At 41.2% G+C, this 26091-nt stretch overlaps 1 protein-coding gene across 1 annotated transcript in view; it reads right to left on the bottom strand.

Moving 5' to 3' along the window:
- Positions 1-26091, bottom strand: part of LOC145393698 (papilin-like) — a 131508-nt gene that overhangs the window by 11309 nt on the left and 94108 nt on the right. Inside the window, exons 32-42 of the mRNA XM_080267745.1 lie at positions 25633-25803; positions 24420-24543; positions 22455-22552; positions 19213-19410; positions 18301-18513; positions 13621-13806; positions 12603-12700; positions 10564-10732; positions 5482-5676; positions 3693-3823; positions 2112-2268 (exon numbers count right to left, since the gene is read on the bottom strand). Of these exons, the coding sequence (XP_080123871.1) occupies positions 2112-2268; positions 3693-3823; positions 5482-5676; positions 10564-10732; positions 12603-12700; positions 13621-13806; positions 18301-18513; positions 19213-19410; positions 22455-22552; positions 24420-24543; positions 25633-25803 (1740 nt within the window). The remainder of the gene's footprint in view (positions 1-2111; positions 2269-3692; positions 3824-5481; positions 5677-10563; positions 10733-12602; positions 12701-13620; positions 13807-18300; positions 18514-19212; positions 19411-22454; positions 22553-24419; positions 24544-25632; positions 25804-26091) is intronic.

The raw sequence follows: 26091 nt of genomic DNA, 5'->3' as shown, positions 1-26091 counted from the left end.
GTTTTAAAACGGTCTAAAATAAAAAAACTTCACTGTGACTGCATTTTTCAAGATTCGCAGGTAAAAATTGGCAGGCATGTAAGGTAACTGTTCCTCTACCATCCCCCAGACTGTCAAGGCCATACACTCATTTGCTCCCCTCCTCACGCTCGCTCTGCCTCACTCTGCCTGTGTGCCTCATGCAGTGCTGTACATAGTGAAGGCATTTTGTAAATATCTTCATGTAATTGTAAGTTGTAATTATTTTCTTGTAAGTGTAAGGACTATATAGTGAAGTCAAGTTGTAAATACCTTCTTGTAAGTGCCAGGACTGTATGTAATGACGTCAGATTGTACCTATCTTTAAGTGAGTGTAAGATAATGCATTGACAATGAGAAAGACGCAAAACTGTGATGGATACTGAAGTAATAAGTGATCAGAAAAGTGTACTGAACATTGCTATACCTTCCCACCATAAATACCTGAGTATACCTTAAGAAAACGGCTTTCTCTCACATACGTGGTGAGTGTGAGGGCAGCTATACCTATACACGAGTATGCAGGACTCAATAAAAACTCATTTCCTAGCCTCAGTGAGCATTTTAATGGCGAAATTCGTTGTTTCCACATCAAAATCTATCATTTTAGCAAAAAAAAAAAAAAAAAAAAAAGGCCAGCACTGGGGTGACCCAGAGGGCTAAAAATAGCTGGCACGCGGCGGGTTAAGATGAGAGTGACCAGCCTCACTCATCCCTGGGTGTCATTATGTGAGCAATAAACCCAAACCACTCCTTGGATATAAACCTTCACTGCCTTAATCCAAGTGGAGTGCCATAATTACCCACTTAACCACCAGATGCCATAATTTGGTTATATGGTTACCACCCAGCATAGTAAATGGTTTCCTGGTGTACAAGAAACCATTTGGCTTGCCACTCAGTGTAGAGTCACCCATAGGCAGAAGGAACAGGAAAGAATGAAGGAATGAAAGACAAAACAGGGAGTGCAAAGTAGGCAGAAGGATGAGGAAAGAATGAAGTAAAAAAAGACAGAAGAGGAAGGAAGGAAAGGAGGGAGGAGAGGAAAGGGAAGACACCCAAGAGCACCGCTACATCGAGTGAGTGGATGGTGAGCGCCCCCCACCTACCACACACACACACACACACACACACACGCACACAAAATGGCCAAAAGGATTAAATACATTCTTCCAGTCTGTCACTCACTGTGTATATTCCTCCACTTCTATTATCTCATTCAGTCCATACATTTATTCATTTTCCTAAGCTGAATAAAATCATTTGGAGGCAACAAGAATAAATAAATGATATTCATTCTGCAAGTGTTAAAGACAACCCACCAAATTAATTACCAAAGGTAGGAAAGAGTAATGTAACAGGGTCTATAAAGCCTGTGTTGCCTAGAGGTAAAGTGGAGGGTCCTCTCTTTGACTCAGTGGTAATGTGTGTGCGTATGGGGCGCGAGGGCCTGAGATCGATTCTCGGCCAAACAGTGTGATTAATTTGTAAAGTTTCATTTCAGTCATTACACTTCAAACTGTTAAGCCTTTCAGTATCACAATTTCCTTTTGACAAGTTTCTCTTGCAATCTTGAGCAACCTTATTCACTTTAAAAAGCTTTTACAGGTTCTTCAAGTCTCAGCAGTTCCCCTACATGATCTCAACCATGCATCAGTCTTTGTTATAAGTCACTTCCCCCCCCCTCCCCCTCCTTGAAGTTCACAGGAAATTACAAGAAGACTACAAATTAAAGTTCCACTGCTCCCCTATAGAGTTGGTTTACCAATTTCCTCTAATTTACAGTACTGATTGTGTGTGTGGGGGGGGGAAATAAATAAAACACATCCCTGACTTAAAACAAAGACTGTCTGTACAGTACTTCAAAAAGCTCCACATGCTCAAAGCAGTACCAACCCCACCAACCACCAAGCTATTATGAACAGTGCATTCTTCACCAGTTGCTAAGCTACTGCATTATATGGGCTACCATTCTCAACCACCAAGTTATTATAAGCACTACCTTCTTCCTCAATCGCCAAGCTACTATAAGCACTACCAGTCTCCTCAATCTTTGAGCTATTATACTTCATCTTCACACTCCAAGCCCTCACCAGTAATGATCAGCTGTGTTGTTCTCCTGTCTGGATTGCCAATACCGTTAGCTGCCTCACAGGAATACGAGCCAGCATCATTCCGTTCAGTACTGACCACCTGCAGCGAGCCAGAGGGCAGCACTCGGAACCTGCTGAGCCCACTTTCTGTGTCAATCTGTTGGTATGGGAAAGATATTGGCTTTGTTTAGAGGAAAAACAGATTAATCTGACCTCTTCAATCCAATGTCATTTTATTGTTATTCTAGCTCTCTCCACAAGATTTTATTCCAAATGGGGGAGACTTTTGGAAGTGGAGAGGTTAGATATTGCTTTTATCAGCCCTTCACAACTATGGGCTCTCCAAACCTGAACTGAATCACCTCAGGGTAGGGGGGGGGGAATCACTGGACTGAAAGGAGTTACAGCAAAACTGTCAAGTTCAAGACTGTAATGTGGCTCAATCAATAGAGAAGTGGCCTGCAGTCCTACCGGACCCAGGTTAAAATCCCTGCTGGAGTAGGGAACAGTTTAAGGATTTGAATTAATTAAATCAGACTTTACTATTCTACCAGAAGACCCGCTGACATGTTGTAAAAATACCCAGGCTAATACCAATGCACCAGTCCTATATGAGACAACTCTAGCATGTATTCAATATGGACAATGGGTATTAATGCTGAAGTGGTGACATGTAGAGGTGTATGATATGTAGAAGGACTGCTGGGCCTTGAGAGCTGGCTGTGAAGCCTGTGCCCAGAGTCAGACATATAAAAAAATAATAATAATAATTCTTGGCTTTGGGTGCCAAGGCAAATATTTCTAGGTATGCTTCTGCTATACAGGTATTTCACATTGATAGAAAAAAAAAGTTCGTATTTCATCTCATCCACACAGTTTCACCTGAAATATAACCTGTGACACTGATATTACCATTATTATATCTCTCTATCACTCAATTCTTTACTGACCCATCAAGAGCACAGGGGCCCATAACTAAGCTACTCAGTTCAAATACATATTACAGAAGAGTGATAAGTCCCTCACCCTTAAATGACATTACATGAGCAATAAACCTCAAATAGTCCATGACTGTAAACCTTCATGGATCACAAGCAACTGGAGGGCCTTAACCCACTATACCACCACCAGTTGTCCATTTATTGATTATACAGTTACTGTACTTCCAACTCAGTAACTAGTTTCTTGGCTAAAAGAAACCCTTAGGCTTAGCACTCAGTGCAGAGTCATCTGAAGGTAGCCTTATATCAACATTATTACATCATTAAAAAACAGACTAGTGATATAGTGGTTGGAGCACCTCACTCAGAGTGAGACCCTTGCAAAAGATTTATCCCCCTGAGGTGACTGGAGGTTTTTTGATCATGTAATGCCACCATGAGAAGTAACCTAGTCATGTACGCTTAAATGTACTGGACTAAGGCAGCCAATCATCAATCCCCCACACCTCAAAGGCAGCAAAAGGAGGTAAATGTTAAAAATTGACCCTTATATTTTTCACAAAACTTATTAACAACACTATTCTTTATAGAACTTTTTTATGCACTCATTTTAATATATAGAATTCTTAAGTGTACTCACACGATATTGTCCTCGGTACCACGTAATGGTGGGAGGTGGGCTGCCCTCTGCCACACACTTCAACTCCACCACATCACTCTCCTCACCGCTCACCTCTTCATCAAACTCAGTGATTTGGGCCGGCTCACCAACTGACAGTTCAGAAAAGTTGTAGACACAGATGGTCACCACTTTGAGTCATATTTCCATGTGGCATTGGAGACTTTGCACAACCTCTTCCTTAGCACTTACACTCAGTCTCATATCTCATTTATACAATTTTAATACTGAAATAAACTGAGCTATAATGTGCAAAATAAATAACCAAGAAAGAAGTGTAATGAAATTTTCTAAGTCACTTACAATTTGAACCTTTAATGTCTAGGATGTACAGACAAAATGCTATTCTTAGTGAAACAATTTAAAGTGAAGTCTGCTCTTGGTCATAAATGAAGGGTTAAAAGAAAGCATGTGCACACACACACACACACACACACACAGTGCTGACTTAAAACAACTTTATAATTAATCATAAACAATTTAACCCCATCCCGTAATGGGGTGAGCGTAAATTCTGGCTGTGGCGCGTAACTCTTGCTCAAGAGCTTTCAGAACAGTCGCGCAGAGATATTTTACTTCTAACGCTCCTAGGAAAGTTACTATTCATCATAGAAGGCCACTTTGGTCTCATTCTGAAGATGAAGACTTTTGCTCTGTCGTACATTGTTCAAAAAGACAATATATACAAAATAAAATGAAAAAAAAGTGAGTAGAAGTTAGCTGACATGCTAAAGAGTTACACTGTCCTTTAAAAAAATATTCGCCCCTCAAAAACCTATTCAAGAAATAATATTTTTTGCTTCAATACGTAGCAGTCCTACCTGTGAGGAACCTCACAACACACTGAGCCAAGCAAACCAAGTGAGCACGCACGCACCAGCTGTGGCAGGCTTAGCTCCACCCACTTTTGCCCGTCATCCAACAAAAATGACGACTCCCTAAATATTTCTTTACAGTTTACATTGGATGACGGGCAAAGTCGTAATACTGACGTCAGAGGTTGACAAATGCATGACAACCCAGGTCATCATTGGTAAGTCTAAGGGTTAGGTGGAGAACAGGTGCTAATTCATCAGCAACTCAAAAATGTAAAACTTTTTATTTCATTTATTTACTTTTTTTTTTTTTTTGTATTAAAAGGGTTGGATAATTCATTCATAAAATTCTTCTTTACTATGGGGTTCATCTAAACTGAATTTTTTAAAATCTGACAGAAGCAAATATGAAACACAGAAAGCTGTTGCCATACTAAAGATGAACCGTAATTCAGACCTTAAATTTTCTGTTCCACAACAACACAATACTTCATTCATCTGACTGAGTCATAGGAGCCTGAGTGTTAATAGTGGTATCAATAACCTTATCATGGCCAAAATAATTCTGACTTAAATCCCACCTACTGCCTAACAACTTTATTTTGCTGAATCACAGACACTCAATGCCAAAGCATCAAAGCTATGAGGCTGTTTGGAAGTCGAGTCTTCAGCAGAAAGGTCACTTCATTATTGGGGAAATGCAAGGATGAGTTTTTATAAAGGATGCCATTCCTGTCCCTCCTTGTCACTTTTTTCAATTTGCAGGGAAAATATTGGTGGTTTTCACTCTCCTCTGTCCCTACAGACAAGGTATGAACATGTCTATTGATACAACCAACATAAAATATATATATATATATATATATATATATAGATGTACATATGTATGCAGGCATGTGCACGCATGCATGCACGCACACACACACACACAATACCTTGTTCAGGGGTGGTGACGAGAGGAGGAATGGTGTAGCCTGCCTCTGTGTCTTCCCTCACTGGTGCAAGGCAGGAATAACCACAGCCATCGTAGCAACACTTGTTGTCCCCATAGCAGCCGGCATCATTCTCACACTCAACTTCACACTCATATGTCTGCCCACTGACCTGTGGGCATTTCCCAGGCTTGTCCACTGAAAAATTAAGGCCACCCATAAGGCACCTGGTACTATGAAACTAACTGTGCTCTTGTATCCACTACTTTGCACTGCTCACTGCTTGGGAGGGGGGGGATTTTCTAGGACTGTCCACTGAACAAACAAGAGTATGGTAACATACTGTATATGGAATGTGATACTGTACTAGGAGACTGCATTAGCTCCTGTATTCATGTACATCTGCCTGCTGGTTGAAGATATTTCCCAGGCCTGTCCTTCAAGAAAATCCTAACAATGGTACAGTGATCACTACAATATCTACCCTAAATGGGGGTAAAGTAGGGTGGATCAGATAAGGCTGGTGAAAATATGTAGATGCAAAGACTAAGAGTGACAAAGAAGATAATAAGAATGAAGATCAGCAGCAAAACAGCAGAGGAGCATATTAATACTGATTTGTGGAAGATGAAGGAAAGAGAAATGATATTCTGTACTGGTGTTAAGGACACTGGCAGAGTGGGCTACTGAAGTACAGATTTTTTTTTTTTTTATGATGGGCTCTTGACACAGTTTGACAAAGTGATTTAGTGAGGAAGTTACAGGAGATCGATGACTGGAAAGATTTCAGATTATTGCAAAACCGTACTGGAGTCACAAAGCAGCTGTTTAGATGAATGGAAGCTGGTCTGAGTGCCAGAACAATGAGAAAGGGGTGTGTGCTGTCACCAGATCTCTTTGCATTATATGGGGATATGATGGAGTAGTTGGTAAGTGGGGTGTGCCTGCAGATGTGGATGAGAATGGCAGTGCTCTAGTGGACATTTGTGTGGGGAGGGGGTTGGTGACAGCCAATACCCTCTTTAGGCACAAAATGATCCACAGGTATACATGGAGAGTGATGAGAAGGGTGGGTGTTGAAATGAATGAGTGGAAGGCAATGATTGATTATGTGTGTGTGGATGACATAAGGAGAAGGTATGTAATGGATGCATGAGCATACAGAGGTTGGGAGCGTGGACTTTCTGATCACCACTTGGTGGTGGTGAAAGTCAAAGTTCAAGTGCAACGGAGGAATAGAAGGAGGGAAGGTCAGGAGGAAGAAGTCCATACAACGAGGGTAGAAAGGTTGGAAGAGGATGGAAAAAAGGCAGTATACAAAAGAAAAGTGGAGTAGCAATTGGGTAAATATGATTTGGAGCAAATGGAGGAGGTGGAAGATGTGTGAAGGATTTTCTATCTATCTATCTATCTATAGCCCGACGCCCTAGTCCCGCAAAGGGTGGCCGCAGACAAAACGCCTCCAAGTAGCTCTGCCACCCACCATTTGACTACCCTCCCTCCAACTCACCCCCCCCCCTCCCTCATATACCTCTCAACTCCATGCCTCCACCTCATCCTCGGTCTACCCCTCCCTCTCCCTCCCTCCACCTCACCTACATACACCCTCTTAGTCAGTCTTTCATTCTCCCTTCTCCAAACCACCTCAGTGTATTTCTCCTAATCTTCTCAACCACATCCACATCCACAGAAAGATTTTCACAGAAGAAATTTGTGCAGAATGTGAGGTGGTGTGTGGGGTGAAGAGAAGACAAAAGGGGGTGCAAGGAACAGCATGGTGGAATGAGGAGGTGAAGCAAGCTGTGCTGTGAAAGAAGAAATCATGCAGTGCATGGATGGGAAGCAGAGGCATGGAGGAAGTTCAGAGACGGAAGAGAGAGTTATAAGTAGAAAGGAAGAGAGAGGTGAAAAGACTGGTAAGAGAGAATAAGAAGACAGTGGATGTAGGACTTGGAAGAAATCTGAATGTAAAGTGGAGGGAATGTAAGAAAATGTTCTGGATGGAGGTAAAGAGAGTTAGACAGGGTGATAAAGAAGTTAGTAAGGGAGTGAAAGATAAAAAAAGGGTAGACTGATAGTGGAGAAGGGAGAAAATGTGAGCAGATGGTAAGTACACTTTAAGGAAATGTTAAAAATAAAAAATGAAAGTAATTCAAGTATAAGTGGCTGGGGAATGGCTGGGAAGGGTGGTGAGAAGGGAGAAAGAGATCAGTAGAACGGAAGTAGTGGAAGCAAAGAAGGAAGTCAAAGTGGGGAAAGTTCCAGGAATTGATGGAGTGTGTGGTGAAATGATGATCAATGGGGGAGAGATAGTAGTAACTGGATATGGAAGATGGGCAAATTGGTCTGCGAGGAAGGTAGAGTCCTGGAGGATTGGAAGTCAGGTATAATTATTCTCCCATATAACGGAAAAGGGGAAAAACAAGTGTGTGGTAATCATAGAGGCATTTGTCTTCTTAGTGTAACTGGCAAAGTATATGGTAGGATACTTACTGACAGAATTAGGAAAATAAGAGGAATTAGTAGGATTTGAACCAGGAGGTTTTAGGAAGGGAAGAGGTTGTGTAGATCACATATTCATCATTAGGTCTTTAGTGGAAAAGTTTCCAGAGAAGGGAGAGAAGTTGTATGCAGCCTTCATGGAGTTGGAGAAAGCCTATGACAGAGTGAACAGACAAGGAATAAGGAAAAAACTAAGAATATATATTGAGTAAATGGGAAGCTGTTGAATGCTGTGAAGAGTATGTATGAAGGTGCTAAAGCTGCAGTGCGTATGGATAGTGAAATGGGTGAATTTTTGTATCTGAAAAGCTGGATTGAAACAGGGATGTGTTATATCTCCATGGTTGTTCAATCTGTATACGGATGGCATTATAAAGAAGACACAAGGCAATGCAGTGGATGTTAGAGTGGCCCTAATGAGAGAGGGCAGCATTTGGAAACTTCCTGTTTTGTTGTTTGCAAATGACACAGTATTTTTAAGTGATGACACAGGGGAATTGCAGGGCTTGGTGAATGAGTTTGGGAGAGAGTGTGTACAAAACGGAATCGAAAGGCGAATGTAGGGAACTGTAAAGTTATGGTTGCTGAGAGAAATGAAGTTGCTGAATGTACTGTACAATGAGGTTGAATGATGAGGAAATGGAAAATGAGTGCATTTAAGTACCTGGATAGTGTGATGAGTAAGAATGGAAGTTTGGAGGATGAAGTGCTTGAAAGGGTACAACAAGGAAGAAAGGAGGTTGGTTCTTTGAAAGCTGTGATAAGAAATAGGAAAGTAGGCATGGAAGTAAAAATGTCGCTGCATGATAATATTGTGATACCAACTCTGATGTAAGGAAGTGAAGCTTGGACCTTGTTGGGCAGACACAAGTCAAGAGTGAGAGCAATGGAAATGAGTTACCTGAAAGGAGCATGTGGAGTTACATGGAGAGACAGACTGACAAATGAAGAAGTGAAGGTATATTGTGGTGTGGATGTGGATGTGACAGAAAGCGTTAGAAGAAATACAGAGAGGTGGTTTGGCCATGTGGAGAGGATGAAGAGTGAGAAACTGTGAGTGAAATGGGGGGGGGGGAGTGGGAGGGGGTGGCTGAGGATGAGATGGTGGGAGGGAGTGGAGAGGTATGTGAGGGAGAGGGATGTAAGCTGGGGGGAGGGCAATGACATGAAGGGGGATGGGGAAACATGGAGGTGATTTGTTTGTGGCCACCCCTTATGAGGATGAGATGGAGGGATGGAGTGGAGAGGTATGTGAGAGAGAGGAGTGTAAGCTGGGGAGGGAGGGCACTGAAATGAAGGGGGATGGGGTGACATGGAGGTGATCGTTTGTGGCCACCTCTTATGAGGATGAGATGGAGGGATGGAGTGGAGAGGTATGTAAGAGAGAGGGGTGTAAGCTGGAGGGGGAGGGCAGTGAAATGAAGGAGGATGGGGCAACATGGAGGCGATTTGTCTGAGGCCACCCCTTATGGGATTAAGGCGTCTGGCAATAGACAAACTGATAGAAAGATAGATATTGAAAGCGAGTAATGAGCTGGAAGAAGTAGGAGTCAGTGGAAGGAGTGTTAACATTCAGAAGACAAACTCCAGAGACTGGTAGAAGAAGTGAATACGGCAAGCGAAAGAGGAGGACTGAAGATAAACAGAAAGAAGGCAGAGGTAATGGTTATATTGAAGAAAATAAATATTCCATGGTGTAAAAAAAAGTACAAAAGGAAGAGAGTGTGAGGCAACTGGATGTTTTGGTATTTGGGTTGCATGACTACATCATAGGCAAGATGTGAGATGCAGATAAGAAAGAGGATTAATTTAGCAGAACAAACATTTGATAAGATGATGTGGATGTCAAGTCAGCATGTCTACAGAAATGAGAGAGAGAGAGAAAAAAAAGAGTAGTGAAGACATATCTACGGTCCAACCTGCTCTATGGTAGTGAAACATGGACGGTTACATAAATGCTGGAAAGGAGACTACAGATGAAGGATATGTGGTTTTGGAGGTTACTTAGGGTGTTGCAGAGTGAGAGGAGGACAAGTAAAGTGAAACTAGCAATGATGGGAACAAGGTAAGAGTTGATTAAAACTATGCCTTCGACAGATGAGGTTTCTAGGACATGTTATGAGACGACAACACCTGGAAAACTGCTGTCTAATGGGCAAATTGAAAGGGAAGTGAGCAAGAGGTGAACAAATGGAGAAGTACATGGACACACTCGTGAAGAGCACTGGGGGTGGTGGATGGATGGATGGCAGCTCGGTTGCTGCAGCTGACCGGAACAGAGAGGAATGGCAACCCATGGTCACCAACATTTTCAGAGATATGGCACTGCCATAAGGTAAAGTATGCATGTACACATTCACTCACTCCCCTCCCCCCTCTACAACTCCTCACATCCTGCATTGGCCCCATCAAGAGCATGGGAAGCCAGGAAAATTCTCATCAAAACTGACTTATCAACCTAACCTTAATGCAAGTCAGTCACCTCTCTCCAAAAAGTTGTTCATTCATCAGTAAATTGCTGTGGTGTACCATTCAAGCTCTACTTAATCTAACCTGTCTTACTGTATCAGCTCTAAAACTCACCACTCCTGCACACAGCCTGGTAGTCACTCTCGCCAGGGTTGGTCTGAGATGGGACGAGCTGGATAGCACACTGAGTACGGTTGGGGCAGGTCACCTCATAGCATGGGTCATAGCATGAACACTGCTCACATCCAGACTCATCAACACGACGCTGCTCTCCATATGGGCACTGGTACACAAGATAAGAATGTCAAAGTAAAAACTACGGCTTGTTAATGCAGGCAATGGACAACTTGGGAATTATTCTTGCTACCACCAGATGATTTCTTTCAGTGTGTGGATACCTGGTAGCCATGGCTGCAACCCATTAACATTTACACATATCACTGGCTCATGCTGATATGGCTTTTCATGGACATTGGTGAGCATCAAATGATGTGTGAGTGTAACCTTTATATGATGTAACAGTACTCTTGTTGAGTACCAGGAATTTAGTTTGTGAGGACAGTTTAGAAGTAGCGTGCCAGATGGGTCTGACATATACACATAAGTACCAAGGAATTCCACTTCATTACTGTACACTATAATCAGTGGTCAAGCACCAACCATAGACATACTAGTACAGTAATCCCTCTCACCCAGTCTTTCTGCATCTTGGTCACACTGGCAAGTTATCCTCAGGGCTGCTGCTGCTACCCAGCCTTTCATATTGCAAATACTGATGAGTTTTAGGTAAATAGTTTATTATGGAAGTGTGCAACGAACAAAATAACTGATAATGACGACATAATAAGCAAACACAAAATTTGGTCATTTACCAACTACAGTCACAACTAAATATGGGAAGAGAATTATCAGAAGTCTTGTTTTTATTACAAAATCACATTTTTTTTTTTTTTTTTTTTAAAGACTGTCTAAAAAAAGGAGACTGTACCAAGTGAAACAATCCATACCTCTTGTTATTCCTGAAAATGAAAATATGAATTACAGGATGAAAAAGGCTTAAAGTTAATGACTCTGAATTATCATCATCATCATCATCCAATCCTACATTCCCCCATGAGGAGCGTAGGAGCCCGGAGCTAGGCAGTTGGTCCTGACATTTAAGATGAGAGTGACCAGCCTCACTCATCCCTGAGTGGCATTACATGAGCAATCAACCCCAACCATCCCTTGGATATAAACCTTCACCGGCTCAGTCCACTGGAGTGCAATAATTACCCACTAGACCACCAGACGCCAAAATTTGGTTATATGGTTACCACCCAGCGTAGTAAATGGTTTCCTGGTGTACAGGAAACCATTTGGCTTGTCACTCAGTGTAGAGTCACCCACAGGCAGAAGGAAGAGGAAAGAATGAAGAAAAGAAAGTCCGAAGAGGGAGTGTAAAGTTACCCATAGGCAGAAGGACAAGGAAAGAATGAAGGAAAGGAAGACAGATGAGGATGGAAGGAAAGAAGGATGGAGGAGAGGAAAGGGCAGACACCCGACAGCAGCAGTACATCGAGTGAGTGGATGGTGAGCACCCCCACCTACCACATATCTCTCTGAATTAGACAGGCGTTATTAAGGCTGACCGTAAATTTTTAATGAGTCTCAATCTTCCCCTAGAGTCCAATAGACAACCATCAAATTTGCATCCAAATCCCAAACTTTACTGTTGACTGAACATGAACAAGGGGAAAACAAACTTCATCCAACAGTCTGATTGGTCTGAAAATCATTACATGAGGAACTGACTAAGATGGAAGTGGTTCCAAGAGGGAAAAGAGAACCAACTGTAACAGTGAGCTGACTTTATGAGATAAATGACTGGAAGTAGGCCTTGACTGTAAAGGGAAAATGACTGTAATAAGGCACTGACTATTAGAGCAAACAGACTGTAAAAAAGAACTGACTGCAAGAGGAAACGGATGGTAAGAGTGACTGTAAAAAGGAATTCACTGTAAGCAGAAATGACTGAAAGACAGAACTGACTGTAGGCTGATGGTAAAAGAAAACTGATGACTGTGGGAGGGAACTGACTGTATAAGGAAACTAAATAACTGACTGTAAGAGGGAACTATTTGTAAACTGTGAATCTCTGGCCCAGACTTTACCTGGAGGACTTGGCATGCGAGTTGTGCATCCCGGCAAACATCCTGGTCAGGGATGTCAGGGGAAGTGATCTGCTCGGGACCCTCAGTGCTGGATACAACTGTGATAGGAGACAGACAGTGAGTGACAGGGGACAGAGACAGAAGAGACAGAGGGAAGTAGAAGGGGGAAATGGTGTGGGGAAAAGAATAGGGATGAGGCAAAGGAAGGGGTGTGGGAGGGGAGTGGAAGGAAAGAGGGAAGAGGGAAAGATATGGAGAAGAGAAGAGTGAGAAGGGAAAAGGAGTAGAGGAAGAGGGAGTGAGTAGGGAAAGTGAAGAGAAAAGGGTATGTGAGGAGGAGGAGGAATGCCAAAAAATATACAGAAACAGGTATAAGATAATGAACTAAACTAATGTGGCTGTAGTAGTAGTAGTAGTAGTAGTAGTAGTAATATGCAACCTCAGGCACATCTGAATGTGAGCTCAGTGGATTGGAGACTGAAGTAACCCTTCTGCAGTCCACCATCCTCCTCATGGGGGTAAAGGGAGGGAACTGAGGTACATTTGTATAACCAGACATCAGAACCACCTAATCATATCAGTGCCATCACAAGAAGGCATCCCCTCCAGTGCCTAAATTGTTCCAGTCCACTACAGTATTAATGTATCTCTACCCAGGGGACAGATGGAGGGGCAATAAACATCACAGCAGTACTGTTGCTTTTGAACAGGTGGAGAATTCTGTATGCTCTACAAAAAGTCCCTTCCCGATGCCATATTTGTAAGGACAGCTTGCAAAAAATAGATACAAGTTAACAGAGATTATTTTCAAATGCTTTATCCAGTGCTTCAAAATTTAAGGAAAGGAATGTAACTGAGCAAATAACAGTCAATCTGCTATTAACTCCCCTGAGATGTAGTGGCACCTACTTTGGGGACTGTATATTATAAAGCCGTACACAATTCAAAAGCTCAAAACTGGTTAAAAGACAGGACCCATATGGAAGCATGGTCCCAGTGAGAGGGCAGCCAAACTTACGCCCTTTGTACTTCTCAATGGCAGCAGCGCAGAAATCAGTGCAGGTGTTAAACTTCTTGAAGCGGTTGCGGTTGCCACCACAGCCACCATACAGGAAGACCATACATTTGCCGTGCTTCTTGTTGAAGTGCCAGCGCTTGTACCCCTCAGTGCAGGGGCCAGGGTCTACATCAGTCTCACATATCACTAGCCAGGCAGGGATGAGGGGCAGGTTAGTGGGAGATGTCAATCCAAGAGTCAAAAGGCCACATGCTTATCAATTAATGAGACTCCCTAACACTTTTCTTACCTGTTTATTTCTGTACCTGATACATTACTGTATTATATTCTCGTATGCTATTTGCACAATTGAAGTCAATATAAAAGGATATAAATAACATACAAAGAGAGTAATAACTTGTAATATGCAAAATAAACAGGGGAATTAGTGTTGGCAAGCTTCCTAACTGTACCAGAATACAATCCATATTCCCTTTGCTTATGAAGCTTTTTAACACCTCTTTCACAGTACAGTAATTTGTTCTGCATGTTATTCCTTGATACTTTTGTACGTTATTTAAGGTGCTTTAATATCCACACAGATTGCATGAATAACATACAAAAGAATAATGAAATGCCATATGCAGAAATAAACTACAGCAGTAAGGAAGAAAAGCTATGGAGCGTCCTTAAGTGACAAGAGTATGGTCCACAGTGTCAGCAGCTGGTCCACTGGGGTTATTATAAAGGGTTTATGAAGGCTTGCAATACCGTTTATATAAGTGGAAATATTATACAGCAAAAGAAACAGGTTAATTTTGATGTGAAAGTTTTCCCAAAACTCAGAGGGATGATGCAACATTTTCTGAAGAAAGTAATGTGCACAAAAGCAAGCACTTAGAAGAAAAAAGAATACTGGTGTGCTTCCAATTAGAATTAATAATCTTACATAATTTTAACGTCTATGATACATATATTGTAATTGTCCAATGCAATAACTCAGAGTTTATTTGATAACATAAGCATAACACATGAGTGATGCAACATCTCTGTCTGTGTTCAGAGCTGCATTAGAAATGCTCAGTATCATAACAAAGGCATCTAAACTCTTCAATGATAAATCTAATCATACGAAAAGCAGAGTACCCATGCACAAAGTATTAATACTTGAACTATGGTATTTCTTAGGTAAAGCTTTTGTCAACATAACACAAAATTAATGTAAAAAAAAAATAATAATAATTGTTGTAGTTTTGTCTTTTTAAACCCTTTAAAGCCCGGGATGTCTTTTCAAAATTCTATTCATACCATGTCCAAACAACTTTATTCAGCTTAGGATAAACTTCTTGAATTGGAAGGGTTAGACTTAGCAATTAATATACAACTTTAGTATGAGAGGCCTCTCCTGAGTTGAATAAAATCACCTGGCAATAGCAAGAATAAATTTTAAAAATATCACCCAGATTCAAGGGGTTATTCATAAGGTAACACAGTGAAAGAACGCCTAGTAAAGTTCCAGTGCTAAAGGTAACATAGAGAAAGACTGCCTACTAAAGTTCCACTGCAATCTCTAAAGCTGACTTGCCACTTCCCTCAATATACAGCACTAACTATATTTAAAAAGGTGTGAGAATTTGAAAATAACCCCTAACTTATATATAGAATCGCCTGTATGCAGTAATAATTTGGTTCCTAAAACAGAAGAGCACTTTCACAGTTTCAACCTGAATCATGATGCCAACGCTCACTTGTGAAACAGGGCCATATGCGTAAACCTTAGACATCACACTGGAATGCAAGCTATAATTTCTGACAGTTATTTATAGAATGCCTATTGTTACTGGCTATAGTAATCCTGTATCCCACATGACCAGGTTCCAGAATAGGGGGGATTATGTATACTGTATGTATGTGTGTGTGTGTGTGTGTGTGTGTGTGTGTGTGTAATTCACCGGGTCGGTCAGGATCACTTGATGGTCATGATGGTCAGCTTTTACCCTCCCGGAAGGGAGCTGAGAGCTCATATAGTCCTATTTAAGGGCGAGGCTGTGACCTTCACAAATGCACACACCCGTCCCCTTGCTCGAGGGGGACAGTAACCACCCACTTCATCAGTGAAACTTTTCGCAACCTGAGCGAGGCGCGAACTCCTGTCCACCATTTGGCAAGCGGGAATGTTACCACTGCACCAGTGAGCGGTGTGTGTGTGTGTGTGTGTGTGTGTGTGTGTGTGTGTGTGTGTGTGTGTGTGTGTGTGTGTGTGAATATATATATATATTTGTGGTAGGTGGTGGCGACCATCATCCACTCACTTGATGTAGTGCTGCCTACTCCTTCCTTAGCCTTTATCATTCTTTTTCTGTGCCTGCCCTCCTCTCTTCCTATTTCTCCCATCTCTCCTGTCACTTCTTATTGCTTTTCTTTCCTTTACAGGTGGCTTTACATTGAGTGACAACCCAAATGGTTTCATGTAAGCCAGGAAACCATTTACAACGCTGGGTGGTAACCATATAACCAAACCACATGTGTTCCCTACGTGTCAACAAGTGGGTTGGTGGAGGGTTAGTGCCCCTTCCCGTAAAACAACTAACTCAAAGTCAAATGGCCACCCCTTGTGGGATTATGGTGTCTGGCAATAGATATATATATATATATAGATAGATAGATAGATAGATAGATAAATATGTTAAGTGCCATGTTGGGCAGAATCCATTTTTCTGCATATACCTGTATCACCTTATTTATCCATCTCCTTTACCCTGGTAATGATTTGGTACCCATCTGGCATGAATCATAAGGTCAAGATTAGTGAGAGTAACTATTTTCACTTTTCCACCCGCGGCTCAGAGGCTATGAGAATGCTAGACAAATCATAATGAGGTAATATCACGCTATAAGCAGGGCCACATGTTTTCTCGATGTTATTGTGTGCCACTGGCGCATGGGCCGATGATATCTTGCGGGAGTGTCCAGCTTGCCAGCCCCGCATTCCCATTGGCTGCTCAGGACTCATCCACATGGATTAGCCATAAGCAATCCTAGTACACTAACTTATACTACACTCCACCCACCACTCTGTTGCCCTATGTCTGGATCCACCTGCCCTGGATTACTAAGGATTATGTCTTTTACTTAACTTCACAGTCACCTGGCGACATCCTGGATCAACTTTACCCACAGAGTGAGTTTGGTACAATGTTCTACCTACTATCTACCTTCTTACCTTCAATAGTAAATCCATACTTGTGCCCAGTTACCAGTACTGTTAGTACTATACCTAATCTGCTTCCCATCTACCTAATCTTCCTCCTGTGTACCTTATCTACTTTCTATCTACCCTATCTATCTTCTACCTAAAGTGCTTGGTCATGTTTTATGATTTTTTGTATTTATATTCAATATGTGCATTCACTGTTTTGTACCTGCCTGTTTTCAGGTACCTGTTGATTCTGTACTTACCTGACTTACCTGGAATATGACTTGGGGTGAAGGATGGAAGGGAATCATGCACAATACTTTTCATGCTTGTTCTATAGTATGTGAAATGAGAAAATTGCATAAAAAATGCTAGCAATTTCACTTTTTAAAATTTATCTCACACTATCGAACCTGGAAAATTGTGGAAAAATTGGTCCTGTACAAAAAAACATGACAGATAACTTCAGTTATTGCATGTGGGATGAAAGATAAGTCCTTGATAAAACTTCAGTGCAACTATGAACATTAAACTCCCTCAGGTTCGGAAATGGCACTTGTTTAAACACTGCCAAACATTGGACACGATATTCTCGAAATGTAAAAAATGGCACTTAGCCCCCTTTGACAAACATATACTGTATATATAAATATATATATATATATATATATATATATATATATATATATATATATATATAAATATATATATATATATAAAGAAAAAAAGGAAGATAGCAAGATGCAGTATGAATATTTCTAAAAAGGATTTTTGAAGATTGTTAAAAAAAAAAAAAAAAAAAAAAATCACAGCTTACTAGTGCTTAACTGCATCACTACAATCAACTCATTCTTATACATTCTTTCTACTGCTGAACAATTTAATTCGGCTTGGAGGGAATGTCTCACAGGGAAGGGACGAGCCCCTTCAGTATAGTATAATGATAACATCTTGCTATCACCAGATTATTTAATTCAGCTTAGGGGAAATCTCATGTGGTGAGGGAGTTAAGTCCTTCACTATGGTGATATTTAAAAAAAAAATTATTATTATTATTGCTATCCAGATTATTTTATCCAGCTATAGGAAGACGGTATAAACTTTATGGGTGTGATGAAGCCTTCAATAACCCAATCAGCATGAGGGGACTCTCCTGTGCTGAGTAAAATAGCCTGGGAGCAGAAAGAAAAATTTTAATAAAAGATATCATCATATTAAAGAGTTCAAGACAGAAAAAAAAAAAAATCAGAGGACCTATATGGTAAAACATATTTGACTTTATTCTTGCCATCTCCAGACAATTGTATTCATCGTAGAGATGATCTCTTACACAAAAAGGGTTAAAGAAGGCTGCATCTAACCCCTCATGTTCTAAAATTGTCTTCTAAGTTGAATATAGTCATCTGGATGCAGGAAGAATAAAATTTAAGATGTCCCTGGCTCAGTGAATTAAGGGGTTAAGGTACTATGTTTGGAGGTGGCAAATATAATTTAGTGTGGCTTACTGATGTTAGCTTCATCAGTGTCAGTTCCCTCTGGTAGGACGGTGTCGTGGTAGAGGCACTCAGCTTCGCACTCCTTGACTGTTGAGAACCGGTTGCCATTACCGCCGCAGCCACCATACGAGAACAGCTTGCATGTTCGCTCCAGTGGGTCATGGTACCACTTCCTCAGCTGCTCCTGACATGGCCCAGGTGACACCCGCTGGTTACACACGTCTGAAGCACAACACACATAAAGTAAGTCCTTGTCATATTTTGCCTCTTTTTAATCTTGCTCCCTAAGGATGATCTGATTCAGATTAAAGGAGACCTGTAAGCAAAGGATTAATAAACCTTATATCTGATCTCTTAAAAGTCTCTTTCAAGGTGCCTAAAATCAAACACAGTAAATAATAATAATACTGTAATAATAAAAAATAAAATGCAAGAATACAGTTAAATCTTTGTGGTCACTTAAAAAAAAAAAAAAAAAAAAAAAGTGTGAGAGTAACAGGGTAAAGTGCTCTAAAGACACAAATGTGAAAGGGACAGCTCTTGCTGGATGACCAGGAAAAACAAGGGATGAGGTCCTGAAAAGGGGCCCTCAAGGTTATGGGATATGACTGCAGTGCTGCAAGAGACCATGATATTTGGAAAGCCGTCAATGGGCAAAAAAATGTTTACCGACAAAAGCATGGAAAACTGCCTAACAAAAATGTATGTATGTAGGGTTGATGTTGGGGTTCAGAGCACTGAGTCAAGCTCTGGACCTGTAATGAAGAAGAAGAGGTTGTTTTGGATCAGTTATTCTGTCACACTCACAACAACATTGAATCATAGCTTCACCTATGGGTTTACATTACTCCAAGGCCAAATACGACACTTTCCTCATACTTTTTCAGGAAGCCTGGTGCCTCTACCCCATGCTTGCCTCACCTTGGCCACGGTACTTTCCACAGTGCCGTTCACACTGCTCCACAGAGGAGAAACGGTTGGCATTGCCTCTGCAACCTCCATAGGAGAAACCCACACAGCGACCTTGACTGTGGTCATAGTACCACTGTGGTATGGCGGCACGGCAGGGACCTGTTTCCACTGGTTGAAGACAAACTTCAGGCAGATCATCATGTGGTGCTGAGGGAATGGCAGAATAGCAAGATGAAGTCAGCTACTTTGTCACTGATAAGAATAATGGATATGATGGCATTTCAGCAAATGCTCATTTAACCCCTTAACTGCGGGGTGTCACTTTTGTGACGCTCGGGTGCAATGGATCATACTGTGGGGCGTCACTTTTGTGATTCTGTGTTATTTGGAATTTGCCCGGGCTTTGAAATGGTTGCTTGTATCATCTGTCAGTACTGCCAGTGTCTAACAATAGTCAGTGCTGCTATTGTCATCTGTACTCCTATCCACTGTTGACAATTTAGCCATTTCTCCCCGTTCTTGACTCCCCTCCCTACCTCTCCTCCATTACCCTCTCCTCCCGCCTGCCCCAGCTGCGCCACACTAGGCAAATCTTGCCCGGATTTTTCCACTCATTTCATCCATTGGAATGAACCCTATGCCTTATTCTCATACAAAATAATATATATAAAAAAGAAATAAGGTAATCGATAGTGCCATACACCTGGAATTGGCTAATTATCACCTGGCAACACCCCACGTGCACTTGTTCGCTAATTTTCCCTGTTTATTTCCCCTTGATATATGATGTATGACCTGTTCTCATAATAAATATATATATAAGAAAGGAAGGGAGAAGCCTAAGCGATATTTACATTCACCTGGAACTACCCAATTTCCTGCCAATCATTTCACAGCATATAAATTAGCAGCTGTCACCTCGCTGATGTTGTCAACCCTTGGCAGCCCCATATCCGGCTCGTCATTCAGTTCAGTGTTGTCTCTTGAGAATAAAGCATGTAGCATTTGAGCCCCTCCATTTCCGTCGCTTCTACAGGGCCCTGTGACCTCTACCCCTACTAAACCTCGTGTGGGAAGGGGTAAAGGACTAAGTGACTCTGCTGTGGAGCATGAACTGGCTAATTTATCCATGATAATTATGGACAGTGACTACAATCTTTCTGGTGCATCATGTTATGAGCCAGTGGAGGAAATGGTGATAAGCTACAAGTGCTTCAGTGTCCCAAATTCATCCTGGCTCCAAGGGAAAGGAGCCCTTAGTTACTGGAAGTGACAGTGTATAACACAGTGTAAATAAAATAGAAATGTAAATAATTACTAATATAGGAATATGAGTACAAATACTTGGAGTAATGACAGTGAAAGCTTTGCTCTCTATGCTAGTTTACTGAAAGAGAAAGTTAATGCCTGGAGTGAAAATAAACTACTATTACTGAAGGAAACTTATGGATAAATACTGTTTATATATGTAAGTGTAATAAAGTAACAGGAATATAAAGTGTGCGTGTGTTTATGAATAATAAATGACAGAATACCAGAGGGGAATGAGAGCAAGTGGGAGGCTCATCCGTGCTCGTAATTTTCATTGCTTTCACAGTACAGTATTTCTTTTTTGTGTATGGATTCCAAACTACTTGAAAATCATAGAATAGTGTTTCTAGTGATAATATCAGGCTGTGGTAATCATATTACAGTGTGTCGGGAAGTGTAAAGTGGAGACTTCGTTACCCAACTTCAGACGTCTTCACAAGTCCTACGGTAGTCGACGAAGGCTCAACAAACATCCCAGGAGAAAGCTAAAGGTATGTGCCATATGCATATGTAATTATGATATTCTAGGACTAATAACTGATTTTTGGCAAATATTTTTAAAAAGTCAGTCGGAGCGCGAATATCCCCACGTGAGGTGCACAGACCGTATCCAACATGCCCACGCTTAAGGGGTTAACCATGTACCCTACTGTACTTAAAATGCACTGAATTAATCATGTGATCTGTGAACTATGGTTTCATGACTCCACTGACTAAATGATGTGAGAATGATTGTCTCACTCACTTCATTAGTATGCTGTTGATTGTTCTCTGAGTTTCCTACTTTCTCTTTCTTTGTATCATCATCCTACCTAACCACATCCTTGTAACTGATATAAGAAGTAAAATAAAATTCTCCACTGACGTACAATCATGAGAAAAGGTTCCCTGACAACCCCCTGCGAGCACTGTGTTCTGGCTTTCATATACAGTGGTCCCTCATACAGTATTTGGCAATTTAATTAGTCTGGTGAAACCATCTCTAAATGTGAAATAGCTATATGTGAAGTGTACTTTATATGAGAAAAATATCAATTAGTCTGCGCTCATCCTCCAAGTCACCCTTTTGACCCCTGAGTTCCTACTTTAAGTGCTGAAAATGAAACATAGTTTATTAGCAATACTGTATGGTTATACATCTACTCACCAGCAAAAAATGCCAAATGCTCGGCACTGTGAAAGAAAAAAAAGCACCCAAGGTCGCCAGACACTCACAACAACGATAACAACGGCGGTCTGGTGGCAGACAGGCATGGCATTTCACGCCCCACATTGCTAAACACGTAAGACAATCGCTAAATGTGCGGGATTGGTACCTCTCCTAACCTATCGCTTAACACGAAAATCATTAATTTGAAAAATGCTAAACGCGAGGGACCACTGTACAGCATTGCATTAGTCCTTGAATATCAGACAGTATCCATCCTTCTTGTGGAAGTGATGTGATGTAGGGCCAAATGCATGTCTTCTACAACATTACCAAGAGGGGATGACTCAATGACATTTACATAGTTTAGGTCCAAGCTGAGACTACTAAACATAAATATATATTCTACACGACTAAAATCTATTCCTCGGGTTTGGCTGAAATCACTGGCCTCAGATGACAGCTGGCCGACAAGAAGGGAAACTCCAAATTCAAAACTCAAGGCCCAAGATATGAGTTGGCAAAGGCAAGGGTATTCAGCCATTATAAAAACTGTCCAAGCTACCTGCTGGTGGCACATCTGTGGTACTGGGGCTACACCCAGTATCAATATTAATTATGATCAACAGGTTAAAAAAGGTTTACACATGCTTGGGCGATGCCTTACACAACATAAATGTAACACCTTCCAATACCACAGCTGGCAGGAAAGTGTTGATGAGCTTTTGATCATGATTATACAAATTTGAAGGGATGAAGACTGTACTTGTGCAAGCACTAAGAGCTTACTCACTCTCAGGGATCGTGTCACCAGGGTAGGATGGACTTTGGGTGGTGGTAATGTCAGAACCCTTCTTGCAACGCTGCTGGCATACACGCATGGAGTCAAACCTGGAAGGAAGAGATGGCTTTGTTATGGGGTCTACATCAGCCTGCATTGCCAGATACAAAGTGGGGAACCTCCATTTAGCTTAATGACAGAACCCTTCTTGCAATGTTGCTGGCACACGCACATGGAGTCAAACCTGGAGGGAAAAGTTTGGCTTTGTTATGAGGTCTACATCAGCCCGCACTGCCAGACGCAAAGTGGGGAACCTCCATTTAGCTCGATGAAGCAAGCAGGCCTGAGTTCAAATCCTGGCTAGGTCAGTGTAGTGATTAATTTAGCAAGTTTCGTATAGTTTTTACAGCGTGCGGCTTTTATCTAGAGGTTATCTATCCTGTTAAAAGTTGAGTACTTAAACTGCCCTGTTCCTGAGTAGAGAAAATCCTAAATAAACAATATAGTAATTCACTTATGATGTTTTTTGCAAAAACTCCAGGGTTAATTACTATAATTTTATATGTTTCACTGCAACCTATAAATCTGATCTACCATTTTCCCCCAACGGAAAGTACTAGTTGTTTAGAAAAGGTGCCATTTCCTGCTACCATCAGCTGCGAGGAACATCACGCTCATAATTAAAAGGTTAGAAACTGTTCCCATCAAGCCATTCAAATTGAAGAAGATGATCTTTTTACCTCCTGATACATTTTGCTTAACTCAGGAGAGACATTTTCATTCTGAAAGGGTCAAATGCACTATTCATTAACTCCTTAACTACAAGAGATCTCCCACATGCTGAATAAACTGTAACTGTAGCAATGACTGCAATAATAATCCTCTAATCCTCCATCACCTCCAATTTTCCCAACGATTCCGATGACAGTCCAAGTCAGGTTAAAATGGTTGTATCTGTTCAATAAACACACTTTCATTATGTAGGTACTGGGTATAACTCTTCCATACCTGCCTTTAATCCGCTGCGTCCCGTTGACGTATATATACGTCCACACATTTTGTCACTGAGTCCCATTGACATATATAAACGCGCACCAATTGCAAGGTCCCTAATTTCCACAACTTTCATATTTTGCGCGTGGTTTTTGGTACGTACACACGGGACACCTTCCTCTACAAGATGCCAGGCAGGGTCAATGTCATACCCCACATGACCTCCCCCCCCCCGCACGCCCCTGTCTCGGCAATTCGCCTGTTACCAGTGACCTGGGCAGTAAAGACATGTCATGCCACTGTACGAAATTCAAGGCCAGAGTGATTCCCCAATCGATGACAATGTGGAGGTCAAAGTTTACGTATCATTAGAGGAACAGTCAGAAATGTTGATCTGGTAATGTTGCAAAAAAAAGTCAGGTATGTTGATGTGGTTGGTGAGTGAAACAATGCTTATATTGCCTATATTACTGTGTGAAAACCAATATACTCTCGTACTACATATAAATTCGTACCAAAAAAATAAATAAATACCGTTTATGAGTGGTGTGGAATAGTTACCCTCCCGTAGAACTCGTTTTCTTTGGAGCCAGCCTGATAGAAAACCCAGTAAGGTAAGGGGTACTGCTACCTGTATTCAGTATTTTAAACCCCAGGTGAGCGATTTCTCTATGAATTTTCGATGTTTTTCAGCAAAAGTGGAGGTTTGAGAGGGGAAAAAAAAAAAATCGGGATGGGGGAGGGGGGTCAGTAGTGGAAAATCAGTCGGGACAGGGCGGGTTAATGGCCAGACATTTCCTGTTGTCAACAAGGTCCAAGCTGGGTCAAAATTGTTATAAAGTATCTTCTTAATAAACATGCATTCACTATGTGGGTCTAACTCTTTCACAGACATCCCTTTGGTCAAGAAAGTCTGTGTGGGGCAAAAACTGTTTATCTTTTCAATAATCATGCTTTCCTTATGTGGTTAAAACACTTCCATACCTGTTCTTATTGCCCAGACATCCACCATAGTCAAACTCATAGCACTGGTCAGTGGAGCCATCATAATAGTACTGTCGGAAGCTGCCATTGCACGGCCCCACCACTAATGGGAGTTCGCACACATCTAGGAAGGAAAGACATGTACAATTTTACATCATCAGTATCATTATCATCATCCCAAACCTTATTTCCACATCTACAGATGAGACGAGATAATAAAAAAAGGAGTGAGGTATGAATCAGATTGGGTAAAATTACTGTCCCAAATACGACTGCACAAAATTCAGAATTGTGAAAATTATCAGAATACAATGAGTGAGATGAAAATAGATAAATATAGACTGTCTCACAACAAATTAATATTTGAGGGCTGTATTACAAGACTCCTAAGATAAACAAACGAATAGTGTACATTCATATAAAATGCATAATAAATGTATATACTAGAACTACTGGCACTGCAGTACTAGTTATCTACAGTTTATTGCACATAATTTTATTCTGTTACAGTACCGTACTTGAAAATATCAGTAGCTAATTTAGATATGCAAGAAATACGCTAGTAGTATTTTTTCTGAGTGGCAGGTGATGGTAATTATCATCCACTCACTTGATGTAGTGCTGCCTACTTCTTCTATCTATCTATCTATTGCCAGATGCCTCAATCCCATTCGGGGTGGCCACAAACATATCACCTCCATGTTGCCCTGTCTCCCGCCACTTCACTGCCCCGCTCCCAACTCACACCCCCCTCTCTCATATACCTCTCCACCCCATCCCTCCATCTCATCCTACTTCTTTATTCATATTAATTACTCTTTTTCTGTGTCTGACCTCCTCTCTTCTTCATTCATATTAATTACTCTTTTTCTGTGTCTGACCTCCTCTCTTCCTATTTCTCACATCTTTCCTGTAATTTTTATTACTCTCCATTCCTTAACGAGTGGCTTTACACTGAGTGACAAGTTAATGTCATTTACAATTCATTCATGTTCCCTATGTGTCAACAAGCGGGATGGTGGAGGGTTAGTGCCCCTCCTTGTAAAATAACTGCCACTCATAGACACATGGACACTCCTTATGGGATTGTCGTATCTGGCTGTAGATAGCTGAATGGATTTTTTTCTTCTCATTCTTGCACATGTTATAAAAATTGAGCCATATAAGGATGAAAATACTGTACTTGGTAAATGAGAAATTGTACTGATCTTACCTATAGCCTCCCCACATTTGCTCTGACATTCTTCACTTGTTTTGAAGCGATTTTCATTGCCATCACAGCCACCATAGAAGAACTGTTTACACACACCATCAGTAGAGTCATAGTGCCAGTATTCATCATAGTCGCTACACGTACCCTGATCACGTTCCAGGAAGCAAGATCCTGCAGGGAGAAAGAGAAAACTTTAACTTCTCCCTATACAATAAAAAAAATACATCTTCAGATTAAGAGGAATATAAGATTATATCCTTTGCCTCTTCACAGACCTTTACTACATGAACCCCTTCAACAGTAACAGCTTTTTAACCCTTAAACAGAAAGTGATATTCTGAGCTGCATCCAAGGTAACTGTAACTGACAAATCCCATTCCTTTACACCAATCCCACCTAACTTAACCTACCCCTACCAAAACTAAAGAAATATTAGTAAATACTGTTTCAATATCCTAA

The sequence above is a fragment of the Coenobita brevimanus genome, chromosome 25 (assembly GCF_032717465.1).
Source record: "Coenobita brevimanus isolate Jiangsu-jjx chromosome 25, ASM3271746v2, whole genome shotgun sequence".
Lineage (NCBI taxonomy): Eukaryota > Metazoa > Arthropoda > Malacostraca > Decapoda > Coenobitidae > Coenobita > Coenobita brevimanus.
The sequence above is the reverse complement of the archived record's forward strand: the minus strand, read 5'-3'. Positions and strand labels throughout refer to the sequence as shown.